General features: G+C 45.4%; 1 protein-coding gene across 4 annotated transcripts in view; it reads left to right on the plus strand.

The window, feature by feature from the left end:
- The window catches only part of EPHA6 (EPH receptor A6), an 872,804-nt gene that overhangs the window by 462,957 nt on the left and 393,304 nt on the right, over positions 1-16,543 (plus strand). For all 4 annotated transcript variants that reach the window (XM_054046132.1, XM_054046149.1, XM_054046139.1 and 1 more), the window contains exon 4: positions 10,680-10,835. In XM_054046132.1, the coding sequence (XP_053902107.1) occupies positions 10,680-10,835 (156 nt within the window). The remainder of the gene's footprint in view (positions 1-10,679; positions 10,836-16,543) is intronic.

Below are 16,543 nucleotides of genomic sequence, written 5' to 3' on the forward strand. Positions count from 1 at the left end.
TATCACTAGAGTGTATACTATGGTGATCTTGAGCACAATGTAAGGCCTTGATGCAGCAAAGAATTTAAGCACATAGCTAACTTTAATCCATGTGAATAGCCAATTTGATTCAGTCCCTGGCTGAATCGGGTCCTAAATGCTCAGATATAGATTATACATTGCATAGGCCTCTAAAATGGAACATTTTTCTGCATCCTGATTTTTTGGGGCTGCATAAACTCTCGTTTGTGATGACAACCTGAACTCCAACTGGTATTATCTAATTTGTTTATGCATGAGCACAGTTTGTGCACTCAAGTTAGAGTTTTTACATGCACGGAAACTCACAAATTGTGCAGTTGAATGCCTTATAAAAAATGGGTCCTTAATACAATTTTCCTAGGTTAATATATTTTGTTTAGGAGTACTTGTGGCACCTTAGAGACTAACAAGACAGGTTTCAGTGTAGCAGCCGTGTTAGTCTGTATCCGCAAAAAGATACAGGTGCCACAAGTACTCCTGTTCTTTTTGCAGATACAGACTAACACGGCTGCTACTCTGAAACCTATATTTTGTTTGTAATTTTTACAACTGCAGTTGACACTGATCCCCTGTGGCCTTAGAATCAATGAAGATATTTTAGGCTACCATAAAGTGTCAAGTGCAACATCACCAAGGGCAAACATAGTTTGGCTACAGACAATGGAGAGAACATGGAAGGCTTCTGTGCCAATTTAGCAGTAGTCACTTGCATACTACAGAGCACTAGAAAGGGAGCGCTGAGGGAAAATCTAGATACTTTTTTTTCCCCAAAGGTGCAGAAGGATTTGCTGGCAAGGATGCTTATGCCCTTTTTTCCCCATTTTTTCCCCACTCCTAGCACCTCTGGAGGCTTACACAGACAGTCTCTCAGACGATGAAGCATAATTTAGTCCTTAGACACCAGAGAATGTATTGCACCAAATCCTAACTAATTTTAAACTAGATCAGATCATAGCTCTGAAAAAAATGTTATCAGTTTGTCATCACCAGTAAAATCCAAGGTCTGACTCTGAAATGTTAGGGTGTCCTTCTTTCTGTTTTTTGTAACCTAACAAATGCATGTGGGTTCCCCCCCCCCAAATACTTGGGGCCTGGGTCTGCTGTCCTTTCTCCAGGCAATGGGAGGTGTTTCTTCCGTCCATGCTAACTTTGCATTCTTATCTATTGATCAATTTCCTAGTAAACCTTTACAAGCGCATTGATCCTTTTATTAGTCATTATCTCTGTCTGAAATAAACTTGACCAAAATGTTCTGCTTTCTTTGCTGGATTATGTTAATGAACACCATTGTAAAATCAAAGATTGCAATATAGTAAAGAAAACTGTATATATCACTGAAATCATTTCATGGTTTTTCCCCTGCTGATGAGTTTGTTAAATGACTTTAAAATCCTTGGTTGTAATTCTAATCCTTGTAAATCCTTTGTGGAAATAGTTAAGTTTGTAGCCAATATTTAATTTGAAGGTGAAATTCTGCCACTAAAATCTGATATTTGCAAACGGAATCTAAGCCTGGCTAAGTGTAGCAGCTGAAATGCTTTATTTCAGATTCTGATTGCATATGCATTGATTTATATAAAGAACCATCTTATTTCTTTTCATCTTGAATTTGGCAATCAGCATTCTCCAGAGTTCAATTACTCTGAGTTTGTGATCACTTGGAGATTTTCAGCATATGTTATCATATTATATCTATAAAGCACTGGTTTTTATTTTAAAGTATCCAGTAACTCTGACTGTCTTATTTTATATTTGGCCTTGGGGTTTGTCAATAGTTTTGTAAAATTAACCAAAAAATCCTTCTCTGCTATCTTTTTCTGCCTTAGGGTATGTGGTATGTACCTGAATTTTCAGATAAATTTGCTTGGTTTATCAGTATGAACTGAAATGATTCTCTTATTCACTTGACTATATCAATCTGCCATTACTTTTCCTACCTTCATGTGAGTGGTAAATATGTTCATTCTTTTATCTGTATATATCATTTCAAAACAAAACCAAAATTGTGTTTAATAAATAAAAAGTACACAAAGCAAACCAAGTGCAAATGAAGACCCAAGCAACCCATTGTGCTTGTAATTGCAGTCTTTGTACTCTTTTCCCATACTTTTTCCCTTTGTTTTTGAAATCTTTCATCTCACTCTAGGTCCCAAGCCTGCCACTGATTCTGTGTAACCACACCCCTGCACCCATACAGATCCTTTTGGAAGTCAAGGTGCTCTGTGCAGACACATGCAGTCAGTTGCTGGATCAGGGCTTTAGAATGTGAGCTCTTCAGTGCTATACAAATAATCATCATCATCACATACTTATTTAAATAGCAACATCAGCACTCGTCTCAGTTACTGCAAATCCTTCTTTCTAGCCTTGACTATGCAATCTTGCCCCCCTCGGATCCATTCAAATTGCTGCTGCAAAGATCCCTTTCCTAGCCCCTTGCTTTGACCATGTCACCCTTTTCTTCAGATCTTTCTATTGGCTTCCCCTTTTCTATCACATCTAACATAAGCTAATAGTCTTTATTTTTTAAGGCCCTTTACAGTCAATCCCCTCACCGATCATCTTTCATTTGCTAATGAGCTGTGGACCCTTGCTTCCATCACCCCCTTGTATTTTCCAAAAAGAACCTCCATGCTGCCCCTGAAGTTTAGGAGGCGCTCCTCATGAAAAGCTGCAAATCTACCTCATTATCCACTTTAAGATTCCTCCTTAAACTCTCCTTTGCCATGATGCCGACAAAAACTTGAGGACTGTTAGATTGCTGGTGTGCTGAAACCCCTGCCTTTATCATGCTGACTCCTTGTATTCCCCCATCGCTCTATCCATGGCCATCTGTTGTTTCTTGTCTTATACTTAGATTGTAAACTCCACATGGCAGGGACTGTCTTTTTCTTCTGTATTTGTACAGCACCCAGCAAGTGGACAAGGCTCCTAGGCACTACAGTAATATAAGTAATAGTATGAATTTAATAAAGACACCATCTATAGTCCACTTCTGTCATGTGCACTGACTAAAAGGAAAAAAGGCTATAAATGGTTTGACGTTACTTTTAACAATCCAGAGTAATGGAGAGAATACTGTCTCTTTTTATGTTAAATTAACCAGTGATAAGCCCCTCTCTGTTGATGTAAGGTAAACTGTATGACCCCATTTCCATTAGTAACTGAGCATCTTACAATCTTTAATGTATTCTCTTAGCATCGCTTGAGGTAGGGAAGTGCTGTCATCCCCCATTGTACAGATGGTCAACTCAGAGACTAAGAAAAGCCCAAGGTCACACAGGAAATCTGTGGCAGAGGAAGTATTTGAGCCCTGGTGTTCTGAATCTTACAAAGGCACCCTAACTACAGGAATATATTTCCTCAGACAAACATCATGCCTCTGCCTCATATGATCTCTTTAAGTGCAGAACTTCTCATTCAGCTCTTCTAAGCCTTAAAATACTTTCTAGTCACATTATTCTTGTGGCTAATCCTGTGTGCATATTACAGGTAGCTATACACATGCCAGAGTTGAATTTCATTTTTCTGTATCTAAACCATTGGAAGATTTGGGGTCTGAGAAGATGAGAGCGTGCACTTCCCACCCTGCAAATCTTAGAGTTGTAGTGGTCATTGCATCCCAGTAATGATCATAGCAGTATCAGACCCTAGACCTTTCTTTCTAATGCCAAGACTGTCAAGTTCTCTCCTCTCTTGTCTCCATCACCAGAAGTACTTTTTTTTTTTTTTTAAGTGACTGCAGTAGGGATTGTCCAGCTATGCAGAAAGGAGGAGAGGAGACACTGGGTGTGGTTTAATAGGCTATTACCTTATTCTTAAATGTCTGAGGCTACGTCTACACTACAGGGGGGGGGGGGGGAAATCGATTTCAGATACGCAAATTCAGCTACAGGAATAGCGTAGCTGAATTCAACGTATCTGATCCGACTTAACCTGCTGTGAGGACGGCAGCAAATCGACCGCTGCGGCTCCCCCGTCGACGGCGCTTACTCCTACCTGGGCTGGTGGAGTACACGCATCGATTCAGGGATCGATTTCTACCCGCCGATCCAGGCGGGTAGTGAAGACAAGCCCTGAGAGTACCCAACAGATAAAATTGTATAGTGCAGGTTATTCCATAATCATTTACATATTCTTGGTAGGCTATTGGCATCCTTCCCCATCCTGGTCCCCAACAAACCCACTGCTGGGACCTTGCCAGCCTCACTTGGTTAAGGGGGGGTGTAAGGAGTTTGGACTCACCCTTGCGGCACCTCCTGCTGGCTGTCTCAGGAATTAACTCTCCCAGCATCCAGAGCACCCTCTGCAGGCCAGTGATCCGCCTTACTGCTGGCCCCGTGTCCCTCCCAGGACCCTGGTGCCCCGTTTACCTGGAGTGCTGCCCCTCTGGCATTCACCCCTCACAGCCTCAGGGTCTCCCCCTCCCAGGGGAACCCCCACCCACTATCCCCACTTCGCCTCAGTGTTCGGCTACTGCCAGTCCCCATCTAGCTCCCCGCTCACTGGGGTGGACTGCAGTGTAAGCCACTCGTCATAAGCAAAGGGGGTTCAGACCTGCTGCCTCTGCCTACCCATGGCTGCTCCCTGCAACCCAATACCTAATGGGCCTTACCAGGCCTGCAGCCTGGGGCTTTCCTAGGCCAGAGCTCCCTGGCTCTCTAGGCCTTTCCACAGCCCTGCTCCACTCTAGGTTCCCTTCTTGGCACCTTGCAGCCAGGCCCTACAGGCAGAGGGAGACTGCCTGGGCCTCTGGCTCACAGCCTTTTATAGGGGCCAGCTGGGCCTGATTGGGGCATGGCCCCACCTGAGCCTACTTTCCCCCAATCTGCCCAGGCTTCTTGCCCCAGCCACAGCCCTCTCCTAGGCTGTTTCTAGCCCCACAGGGCACGAGTGGGTAACCACTCCGCTACACAGGAGGGCTATAAAGGAGGGATGCCTCCCTGCCATACCAGTCATAGGCATCTCGAACCCTCCTGCCCCCCATTTACGCTCTTTTAAAGAATGCCTCTTTTAAATCCTTTCTCAATCCATTTGATATGATCACCATATTCATTCTCTGTGAAGTACCTGCACTGGACACAGGGCTTTCACTCCCCAGATGTTGGGCATAAATAGTCCCCTTATCTTCTGGTCACCTGTGGGGGCTGGGTCAGCATCCCCACGCTGACTTGGGATGGAGCTGCCTCCATGTTGCAGGTAACTCACTGGCTCTCTAGCCATCCTCAAAGTGGACAACACACCTTCTCCGCCATGCCCGACAAAGGTCCCTGCAGCTTAATGTGCGATGAGGTAATTCTTCCTTAATGCTAAGTGTACAAGGGTTAACCGGGGCTCGACCCTCTCCGGGGCAGCGGGAAGCCACACCGGCTCACTAGCCGCAGCTGACATTTGGGGAATTAGTCTGTCCGCGGGGTCTCCATCTGCAGCCCTTGCGGTAACTGAAATACGCGCCGTAAGCCCAGGCCCTGGGTCAAGGCGGGGCAACAATGAGTCAGGGGCTCAGGCCCCAAGACAGGGCTGAGCAGTGCCAGTAGACCCAAGCCTCCAAAAGGCCTGGGAGAGGGGGAGACTGCCACCCAACTTGTGGGTGGCAGAGGGGACGCAGGCCCTCCCACTCCACTGCGTCCCAGCCCGGGGCCCTAGCAGCAGCAGAAGACTAGCTGCTGTGTCAGTGGGATCCTGGCCGCAACACACTGACATGGGCTCTGGCAGTGCTGCAGCAAGACTGGGGTCAACTGTCCCCGGGCTACTTCCAGTCTCCCCCCCGGTTAGTAGCTGGTCAGGGTGTTGTCCTCTGGGTAGTGGGCGAGCAGCAGGCCCGGCAACTCCTCCGGGTAGCGGGTGCAGAGCAGGCCTGGCCAGCCCTGGTGGCCGCCCTGGGCCGCGACGTTGTCCCAGTCACAGGCTAGGCTGGAGGCGTCTGGCCTCTCGAGCGGCTAGGGCCTTACTGAGCTCTGAGGGCGAGCCTTTATACTTCTGGGTCGCCGCCTGACACTCTGAGGGGCGGGCTCAGAGCTCCCTAGCTCCGCCCACTCCAGCCTCCAGATGGGCTCTTCCCTTTCCGGGGCAGCGGGGAGCGACACCGCCTCACTACATAATTCAACAGGAAGTAGGAGAGGCACCCTGTGAAAATGGTTAAAGCTGTTGGGCTCAAGCTAAACTCTTAAAATTGCATTTGAAAAATTTGGTTTCTCATAAATAATTAATTGTTGCCTTTTCCAGGCCCTATCTTTCTGTTCCGTCCCTCCCCTTCAACTCCAGCCACTGAAGAGCTTGTCTTTGTGTCAAGCCTATTTGACTCAGCACAGGGGACAGGACTGGCCTGTAGGCTATGTTACATATCACTTGATGATCATTTAAAAAACTCAGTATGAACTGACCATGCAGCTCTAAAGAGCATAGTCACTAGCAGTCTTTACATATTTGTAGGGGACCTCATTCCCTTACTTTGGTAAAATCATTGTTTCTTATGACTGGAGAACAGAAATGCTTTTTAGCTTTTGTGGCAGGGTAAAGCAGATACGCCTGAATGTGTCAAAATCAGAAAAAGCCAAATTAATCCTTAAAATTATATGTATAACAAAGACTTTCATGGTGGAGAAGTTGGAAGGAGTGTGAGACTGTGTACAGCACATACATGGTTTAGTTAGTCTGTATTCTGTTATCTGAATGGGAGTTTGTAATGCAGTGAAAGCAATAAACCAGTCAGACAGGTGTGCAGATTCATATGTGCAAATTTGGCAGTTGGCAGGGGAAGGAAGAAAATGTGCTATCACAGAATAGGTGGTATGAGTCTGAAATTGATTTAAAAATAATATTGCAGAATAACAGCCTGATGGATTTAATATAAGGCCATGTTGGTTTCTTTTAAATTAATTGCTTGAGTGCCATGGGATCGCATTAAGTCAGTTCCCACAGTACTTTGACTCAGATTCTCAGTGCTCCAGAGCGTGGCTTGGAAGACCTGGGTGAGAGGGGAAGGTGACTTTAAATCATCTTTGTACTCCCCCCAGTCCTTGGGGCCATCTTGTCTTCTGACAGAGCAGCCTCAAGGCTGCTCTAATTTGTTTTGGCTTATAATGCTATAATTATATCATATAATGCTTATAATGCTATAATTATAATAGCATCCTAAGGGCTATAACATCCATCAGAAGTTGGACCCCTATGCATTTTATTCTCGGGAGGCAGGAAGGAAGAGGTGGCCTAAAGCTAACTCCAGCCACTCTACACAACCTGAGCATTCCCTGATGATTGTAAGAGCCCCATCAGTCATAATAAGGCAGTTTTCCAGCTTCTTTGAGTCTCAGAAATGGTGCACAGGGACTGGATCGGAGGCTGAGGATCTCTCTCATTGACTTAAATTTGAATCTTGTGTAATACTCGTACTGTTTCTCTGTTGAATGACTGAGTGGATCATAGTTGTTTGCAGTGTTTGGTCCCAGGATATGAGAGAGATAAGAGAGGTGCAATAATATCTTTTATTGGACCAGCGTCTATTGGTGGAAGTTACAAGCTTTCAAGTTCCACAGAACTCTTCTTCGGGTTTGGGCAAGGAAGCAGAATATTGGAGCTAAATACAAGTTGGGACAAATTGCTAAGCAGAAGGGGTAACATATGAGGGAGGCAGTCACTAGAAATGAACAGGAGTACTTGTGGCACCTTAGAGACTAACAAATTTATTAGAGCATAAGCTTTCGTGGACTACAGCCCACTTCTTCGGATGCATATAGAGTGAAACATATATTGAGGAGATATATATACACACATACAGATATATATATCTCCTCAATATATGTTTCACTCTATATGCATCCGAAGAAGTGGGCTGTAGTCCACGAAAGCTTATGCTCTAATGAATTTGTTAGTCTCTAAGGTGCCACAAGTACTCCTGTTCTTTTTGCGGATACAGACTAACACGGCTGCTACTCTGAAACTAGAAATGAAGTGATCAATATGGGTTAAATCGTTATGCACAATAGACAATGAAGTGGGCAACTAAAGATCCTAAAATTTAGGTGATAAATATGTTACATTAATTTTTGGGAGAATGGTCCTTGGGGAGGAGACTTCTTAAATGGCTATTACTCTGCTATTGTAGTGGTACATTCACAAGTGTGGGTATTGATACTTTTCGTAAGGAGAAACTAGTTGGACTGAATAGTAATGTATAAGCACTTACAAGACAGTTTTTAGTGATCAAAAGCAATGCTGGTAGAAGATCTCCACCCCAGTCTTCCTATCCTCAGTGCCCCAGAAAAGCCACTCTCAGGACCTGTTGATAGCCACAAGCACTAGAGGGTGAAGCCCTAGAGTACAAGATCATGGTCAGCTTGTACACAACATATGTGTGCCTGCCTGAAGAATACTTACAATATTCTTTTCCCTACAGGGCCAGCTCTACTGTTTTTGCTGCCCCAAGCAGCGCGCCGAATTGCTGCCGCAGACGGTGGGGGCAGTCCTTGTGCCGTTAGGGTGGCATGTGCGTTTCCGCAGCGGCAGCTTTGCTGCCGCCGAATTGCCACCGCCGCGGAAACACGTGTGCCGCCCTAACGGTGCACGGACTGTCCCCGCCGTCCGCGGCGGCAATTTGGTGCGCTGCTTGGGGGCAAAAACACACAGACTGCCGCCCCTTGCAGATTGCCGCCCCAAGCACCTGCTTGGAAGGCTGGTGCCTGGAGCCAGCCCTGTTTCCGTACACTGATGAGAACTGAATTCAATGAAAGCAGCCTCAACAATACCAGTGTAATAACATAAGGGAATATATATATATATATATACATACATACACACACACCCTTATTTCTCATTAACTGGGTTTCTCTTGTTCCTTTGGTGGCTTATTTAAGATTTCTCAGTAGCATTATTGGCTTTGGGCCTAAGATAATGTTCCAATGTAAATAGCCAAAACTGGAAAACAAAACCTTGTTGAAGTCAGACTTACGTTATTGTTGCACTGTCTGGAGTGGTTCACAACTGTGAGTGCCTATCTCAGGACAGATAGTCAAAAACAGGACAGACACACAAAACTGGTGGTATATTCTATCATTAGATTTAACCAACCCAGTAACAAATGTGAACTCTTGGATCTCTGTAACAATCTTACCATGGAGTCACAGACAAGCCTCGTGGGCTCGCCTATCTATTTTACCACCCAGGCAAGCTGGACTTAGTGCTAAATGGTCACTTACACCAAAAATCACAAAATATTCAGGTTGCTCCCAGTCCCAAGAGACCAGTTACTTACCGGAGATCAGTTTGTATCTTAGATTTCACACCAGAAGGCAATGCAGGTAGCTAATCCCAAAGTAAACTAATTATTTGTTAACTAGGAAAAAGAAATGAGAGTTATTTACAGCTTAAAGCAGGCAACACATATACACAAATGAGTTCACTCTCTGGTTCCAAAAGGTGACAGAGATGATGTTCTTAGCTCCAATCTTTGTAAGAGTCCAAACAGCAGAGATGAAAAATCTTTGTCAGCTATTTTTATTTCCCTCTTCTAGCATTCAGACAGATGAGACCAGGCTTTCTGCATGTACTTCTCAATGGGTGGATGGGCTAATCAACAAAGCTTTTGTCCTACAATGGCCCACTTAATTTTGATAGCCCTCCTGGATAGGGAGGGCAGCCACTCTTGCCATCTGAGTTCACAAGTTCAGAGCAGCTATTTTTACAATTATAAAACAAACACATTTTATCTTGTAGCATGGAATTCAGACATTTCAAGTGAGATTAATGCATTCAGTAATTTACAAGCATTTCATAGAGTCTAAACACTAAACACATACTTACAAGCCTAACACCTATCTTGAACAATACTAACAGACAGGTGAGCTGGTCTGGTTTTCAGCTATGAATTTGTCAGTGTTCAGCTGATGCTTACAGACTTGGCAAAAGCTGGCACCTAGTTTGCCAGCGTCACAGTTATCATAATGAGAGGAATTTTGTTAGGGTGCTAGCCTGGGATTTAGGAGACTGGATTCAATTCCCTGTTCCACCACAAATATCCTGTGTGAACTTCGGCCAGTTATTTAGCATCTCCATGCTTCAGTAGCCCATCTGTAATGGAGATAACACATCCCTACCTCACAAGGGTGTTGTGAGAATAAATAGGTTGACGACTGCAAGGTGTTCAGTTACTTCAGTACTGGGGACCATAGAAATACCTTACATAGATAATAACCTACCCCACTTTTTCTCTTTACTGACAGATGGGACTAGATACATCATACAACTCATTTCTACACTGTGTGATATTACCAGAGACTTCTGTATAATAGAATCATAGAATATCAGGGTTGGAAGGGACCTCAGGAGGTCATCTAGTCCAACCCCCTGCTCAAAGCAGGACCAATCCCCAACTAATAGTTACCTAACTGCGGGGCTGACTAAAATCCAGGTGTAAATTGCTGAGAGCTGTTTGTCTCTTTTCGTTGTTTTCCTGCCTGGAGTTCTGAGACTAGTGATTTTTTTTTGCATTCAGTCCATATACCTGTATGTTAAGCCAAGTACAGGATTAATACTCTTGTTATAATGTATTCTGTATCTAGATTACAGCGAAAAGGAAGGTGCATTGGAAATGCATTGAACATATTGTATTTATGAAAGAAGCCTACTGATAATAATGAATAATTGTTTTCCTGTTTTTACAGCTTGCAGGCCAGGATTCTATAAAGCATTTGCTGGGAATATAAAGTGTTCCAAGTGCCCTCCACACAGTTTAACCTATGTAGAAGCAACTTCTGTCTGTCAGTGTGAAAAAGGTTACTTCAGAGCTGAGAAAGATCCACCGACTATGGCATGTACCAGTAAGTCTGATCTGTAATTTCTGTTTGAAATTCCCCTCATTTTCATCTTATTTATTTTCACATAATAAAAATGGCATCTCTGCATGTCAATATTGTGCTCTATCCCTCTAAAAGAAAACAAAGGAAAATGTTTTCCTTAATCACAAATCAAACAGCAGGTTTCTCTTTAGTCTTAATGCTCCTAAAAATTATTGAAAAAAGTTTTCCATCTTAAGGAACATTTTTTTGTTTGTTGGTTGGTTTGTTGTGGGGTTTTTTTTTTAAGAAAAATTACAGAATATGTAATTTCTTCCCACAGATAACAAGGTTGACGTTTGAGTAGCAATATATATTTCATCTATTAAAAAAATAGCTTTGTTCAAAAATCCTCAAAACACCGAGGACACACATAAAGTTGAAGACAAAACTGGTAGTACTTATTCCTTTCTTTCCTCTGGTTTAAATAAAAAATAACTATCAAACAAACATCATCCTGACAGATTGGCATAAAAGCTTAACTATCCAAAAAATCCTAAAATGAAGAGGGGGAGGGAAGATGCATTCAGTCACACACAGGTACAATTAAACCCTGTAGCATTTCCACTTCTTTCAAAAAACAATTAGATCTTTTTATATAGCTGTGATAATGAAAATTATTTAGCCTTTTCAAAATTTAAACAAAATCCTGTAATGTCTGACAGGAAACAAAACTGATTCATGAAAACCTAGAGGCAGAAGTTCTGACTACAGAAAGACATTTTTCTTCTCATTGGATCAATTTGCTCATGTCTGGAGACAATGTAAAAATATAAATTTTCCTTGTCAGTTAATAAAATAGTTCCCCTGGATTTTCGTCATTGATTCATTATTCACTGACATTAATTTGTTGGTCCCAAAGTAACAATATCTGTTCTATCTGAGAGCATAGAACCAGCGACAGGATCACACTATTTAGGTGTAAAATATTATTACTTTACTTAATGAAGACAAGTCTGGCTTGACTTGCCAAAATTTTCCAAGACCTCAAGTTTTCTGTGAAGAAATGCCTCATCTCTGTTTAATACCCAGTAATGATCTGATTATTTCAAATTGTGTTTGTGCTACAATCAACTTGTCATTAAGATAATTCTGTGAATTTTCAGCACATTCAACATTAAATGTACAAGAAACCTACATTATTATTTAATAAAAAAACTCACAAAGCTAGAGCTGTTTTGCAAACTTCAAACAAGTTAGCATTCAGTTATTGTGAAATAGAATCATTTAAGTATAAATAAACTTTAATGTATTGAAGAGAGAGGAGAGAGAGAGAAATGGCTGAGTTTTGAATGTTGTTGCATTCTTATCAATTAAAAACATTTTTGGATATATTGAGTTGAAATCAGTTATGTCAGAGCCAGAAATTAATGAAGAAGAGAAACAGTTTGATATTATCTGCATATAAGAGAGGGTCAAAGTTAAATAGGACAAGGACAGATCTGAGAACAGAAGGTTTCTAATGGTCAAGGAATATCCATTACCAGTCAGAAGAGTATGATTAGTTAGACATTGGAGAATGTAATAAAACAATATGCTTGATATTTCGGCATGCTATGCCAGATGATCAAGAAAAATATCATGTTTGACCATATTAAATGGTCACTATGTACATAAAGTCTAACATATCACTGGAGTGTGATTAGAAAAAGATCAAAGGCATTTATGCTTAAATTAAGTATCTGAGTCTGAACACATCTCTTATTATGCTATGCTTACATAATTTCAAATACAGCAAACTGCATCACCACTCTCAAAAAACAACCCAAACAATATTCTTTATATTAATACTTGTTAATAATAATGTAGGAAACTACCATTGTCTTGAAGCTGCAAAATAAAAACAAAACAAATCCTTTTTTTTTAGAGTGCCTATACTCTTAATTATATATGTATTTAGTTACTATTTAACTTCCCTCTCTGACCCATTCTATTATATATAATAATACTTTGTACAGACAATAGTGCTTTTCATTCATGGACCTCCAAAGCATTTCAAAAACTTGAATTAATGAAGATGCACAATATCCTTATGATATGGGTATCATTCCCATTTTACAGATAGATAAACAGAGTCATAGAGGTTAGAGGAAGAATAAGTGGCAGGGAGAGGAATAGAACCTAGAATTCTTAGCACACAGTCCCTTGCTCTAATCATTAGGCGACACTTCCTTTCTGGTTTGTAAATTCAATTTGGCACTCAGTATCAAGTTGCACTATTTCATAGAATCATAGAATATAAGGGTTGGAAGGGACCTCAGGAGGTCATCTAGTCCAACCCTCTGCTCAAAGCAGGACCAACCCCAACTAAATCATCCCAGCCAGGGCTTTGTCAAGCCTGACCTTAAAAACCTCTAAGGAAGGAGATTCCACCACCTCCCTAGGTAACCCATTCCAGTATATTTAAATGTATGTATTAGTTATTATAGTGATGGGCTCAAGGCACAAAATTCAGATCCCAATTCTGAGCATTTCAAAAATCTCAGGATGAAATCCTGTCTGCCAATGGGAGTTTTGATGGTGACTTCAGTGGGGCCAGGGACTTCACCCTGAATGTATTCAGATCAGATATGGTGTTCAGTTTAGGGCCAAGAACCATCTTTAGTTGTGGACAAACAGGCTGATCTTCTGCATTGGCTGATACTGGGGAGGGGGAACACTTTCTTTTGAATACTATTTGGTCCTAATTCCAGTTATTCTCTCTTATGTGGTCTATGCGCCTATTTGCCCTGTCTCTTCCAGCAAACTGTTTTACACCCAGCTGGACCCTTTCCTCTTCCCCTTCATCCCAGCTATGTCCTTCTAAGCTGTGCACTCGTGCAGCTGCCCAGCAGTGAATCAAGTGAAATGCACTTGATTAGCAAAGCCGCGCACAGCGGCATGTAGTGAGGTGTCCCTCCCCCCGCTGTTCTGCAGCTGCATTGCTCCTGCCCTCTGCCTTGGGTTGCCAGGTGTCCGGTTTTCGACCAGAATGCCCAGTCAAAAGGGGACCCTGGCTGCTCCAGTCGGCCTCACTGATCAGGCCATTAAAAGTCCAGTCGGCAGCACAGTGGGCGCAGGGGGCTAAGGCAGGCTTCCTGCCTGCCCTAGCTTTGCGCGGCTCATGGAAGCAGCTGCTGGGTCCCTGCAGCCTCTAGGCCAGTGGTGGCTTGTCAGGGTAATCCGCTGGTGGACTGTGAGACAGTATTTACATTGACTCTCCGCAGGCACAGCCGCCTGCAACTCCCAGTGGCTGCGGTTCGCCATTCCCGGCCAATGGGAGCTGCGGGAAGCAGCGGCCAGCATGTCCCTGCAGCCCGTGGGCCTCAGGTTGCCCACCACTGCCCTAGGTGCTGAGGCAACCAGGGACTGGGAGGTTCCGTGCACTGCCCCGGCCCCGAGTGCCTGAACCCCCTGGCCGCCCATGTGCCTAGAGGCCGCCGAGACCTGGCAGACGCTTACTTAGAGCCACAGTATGCGCCACCAGGACCCCACATCCCCTTCCGCACCCCAACCCCCTGCCTGGAATCCCCTCTCACTCCTCAAATCCCTCATCCCCAGCCCCACCCATGAGTCCAGAACCCGAGTCATAGCCCTCACCTCCTCCCACACTCTAACCCCCTGTCCCAGCCCGGAGTCTCCTCCTGCACCCCAAACTCCTGATCCCCGTCCCCACCCCCAGCCAGAGCCCTCCCCCTTTCCCCCCCCCACACCAACCCCATGGCCCAACCCGGAATCCCCTCCCGCACCCCAAGCCCCTCATCCCCAGCCCCCAGCCAAAGCCCTCACCCCCACATCCCAATCCCCTGCCCTAGCCTGGAGCCCCCTCTTGCACTCCAAACCCCTCATCTCTGGCCCCACACCAGAGCCTTCATGGCTAGTCCAGAGCCCATACCCCATTCCGCACCCCAACCCCCTGCCCCAGCCTGGTGAAAGTGAGTGAGGGAGGAGGAGCGAGCACGCGGCGTGATCTTGGAGAATGATGGGGCATGGTGGGGCCTCAGAGAAGGGGCAGGGCAAGGGACCGGGCAGGTGTGTTCAGTTTTGTGTGATTAGAAAGTTGGCAATCCTACCTCTGCCTTGGAGCCCCTGGCCAGCTGCTCCTGGGACCCTCCTGCTTGCTGTACAGAGCGGGGAAAAGAAGGGCGCTGATATCAGAGTATCCGCACGCCCCCTGTCCATGTACTCTGTCTCTGCACAGCGAGGGAGGGGGACATGGCGCAGGCAGGGCCGCCCAGAGGCGGGGGCAAGTGGGGCAATTTTCCCCAGACCCCGATCCCTGCAGGGGCCCCCACGAGAATGTCGGAGGCTCCTCCCCGCCTCCGCCCTCGCCTTCCCCCATCCCCCAGCGCCTCAGCGCGCCGTGTACAGGAGCGGCCCTGGACAGCGCTGCAGCGGCGTGGCTAGGGCGGGGCCTGAGGTCCTCCGGCTCGGAGCCAGGTGGTAAGGGGGAGGGGCTGCGGCTCTGGCGGGCCGAGCGGCAGAAGCTCCTGGACGCGGCTCGCTGAAGCTCTGGCAGGCAGGGGTAAGCGGCATGGTAAGCCTCTCTGAGCTGGGCACCCCCTAACCCCATCCCTCCCCCCAGCCCTGAACCCCAGCTCCGAGCCCAGCCCCTCTGAGCCGGGCACCCCCCTGACCCCATCCTCTCCCCAGCCCTGAACCCCAGCTCCAAGCCCAGCCTCTCTGAGCCGGGCACCTCCCTGACCCTATCCCCTCCCCAGCCCTGAACCCCAGCTCCAAGCCCAGCTCCTGTGAGCCGGGCACCCTACAGCCCTGATCCCCAGCTCCAAGCCCAGCCCCTCTGAGCCGGGCAACCCCCTAACCCCATCCCCCTGCAGCCCTGATCCCCAGCTCCGAACCCAGCCCCTCTGAGCCGGGCACCCCCTACCTCATCCCCCCCGCAGCTCTGACCCCCAGTTCCGAGCCCAGCCCCTCTGAGCTGGACACCCCCCGACCCCATCCCCCCACAGCCCTGACCCCCAGCTCCGAGCCCAGCCCCTCTGAGCCGGGCACTCCTCAACCCAGAGCCCAGCTCCCCACCCAGCCCTGTGCAACAGTAGCGCCACCCCCAGGCAGCGACAGCCCATTGGCACCAACCATCACCATCACCCAGCGACAGTCCATTATGTAATTGCAAATGTATATATACCATTAAAGCATTTAATGTTTTAAAATAATGTATTTTGTGTATTTTCAAATTACTAAAAAATAATTTTTGAATGTATTTCACTGGTTATTTTTTACATTTCCAAATACATGTTACTAGAGTATTGCAACTTTTTTTTATGGAAGGGGCCCCCAAAATTGCTTTGCCCCAGGCCCCCTGAATCCTCTGGGCTGCCCTGGGCTCAGGAGCGGAAAGGAGCTGTTGGCACCTCCTTTGGTCTGAGCTTTCTGGTGTGAGTGCCTTAAAGAGACAGCACATGGTCTCTCATAGACTTTCACAGCAGCCAGAATACACACACACACACTCTGTCTCCATCTCTCTCACACACTCACACATACACTCTGTCTCTGTCTCTTTCACACTCACCTCCCAACACATACTTGTGGTGGTGGTGTTACTACTTCTTGGTACTTCCTGCAATGCACATATATTCTCTGTAATTGTATTCTTACGCTTAAATTTAATTCTCTGAGTAGTGAGTTCTAAAATGCCTAACCTGTCCTGGCTGAAGTAATTATCCCTATGGTAATTTTTTAAAAATATATAT

Source organism: Malaclemys terrapin, chromosome 1 (assembly GCF_027887155.1).
Source record: "Malaclemys terrapin pileata isolate rMalTer1 chromosome 1, rMalTer1.hap1, whole genome shotgun sequence".
Taxonomy (NCBI): Eukaryota; Metazoa; Chordata; order Testudines; family Emydidae; genus Malaclemys; species Malaclemys terrapin.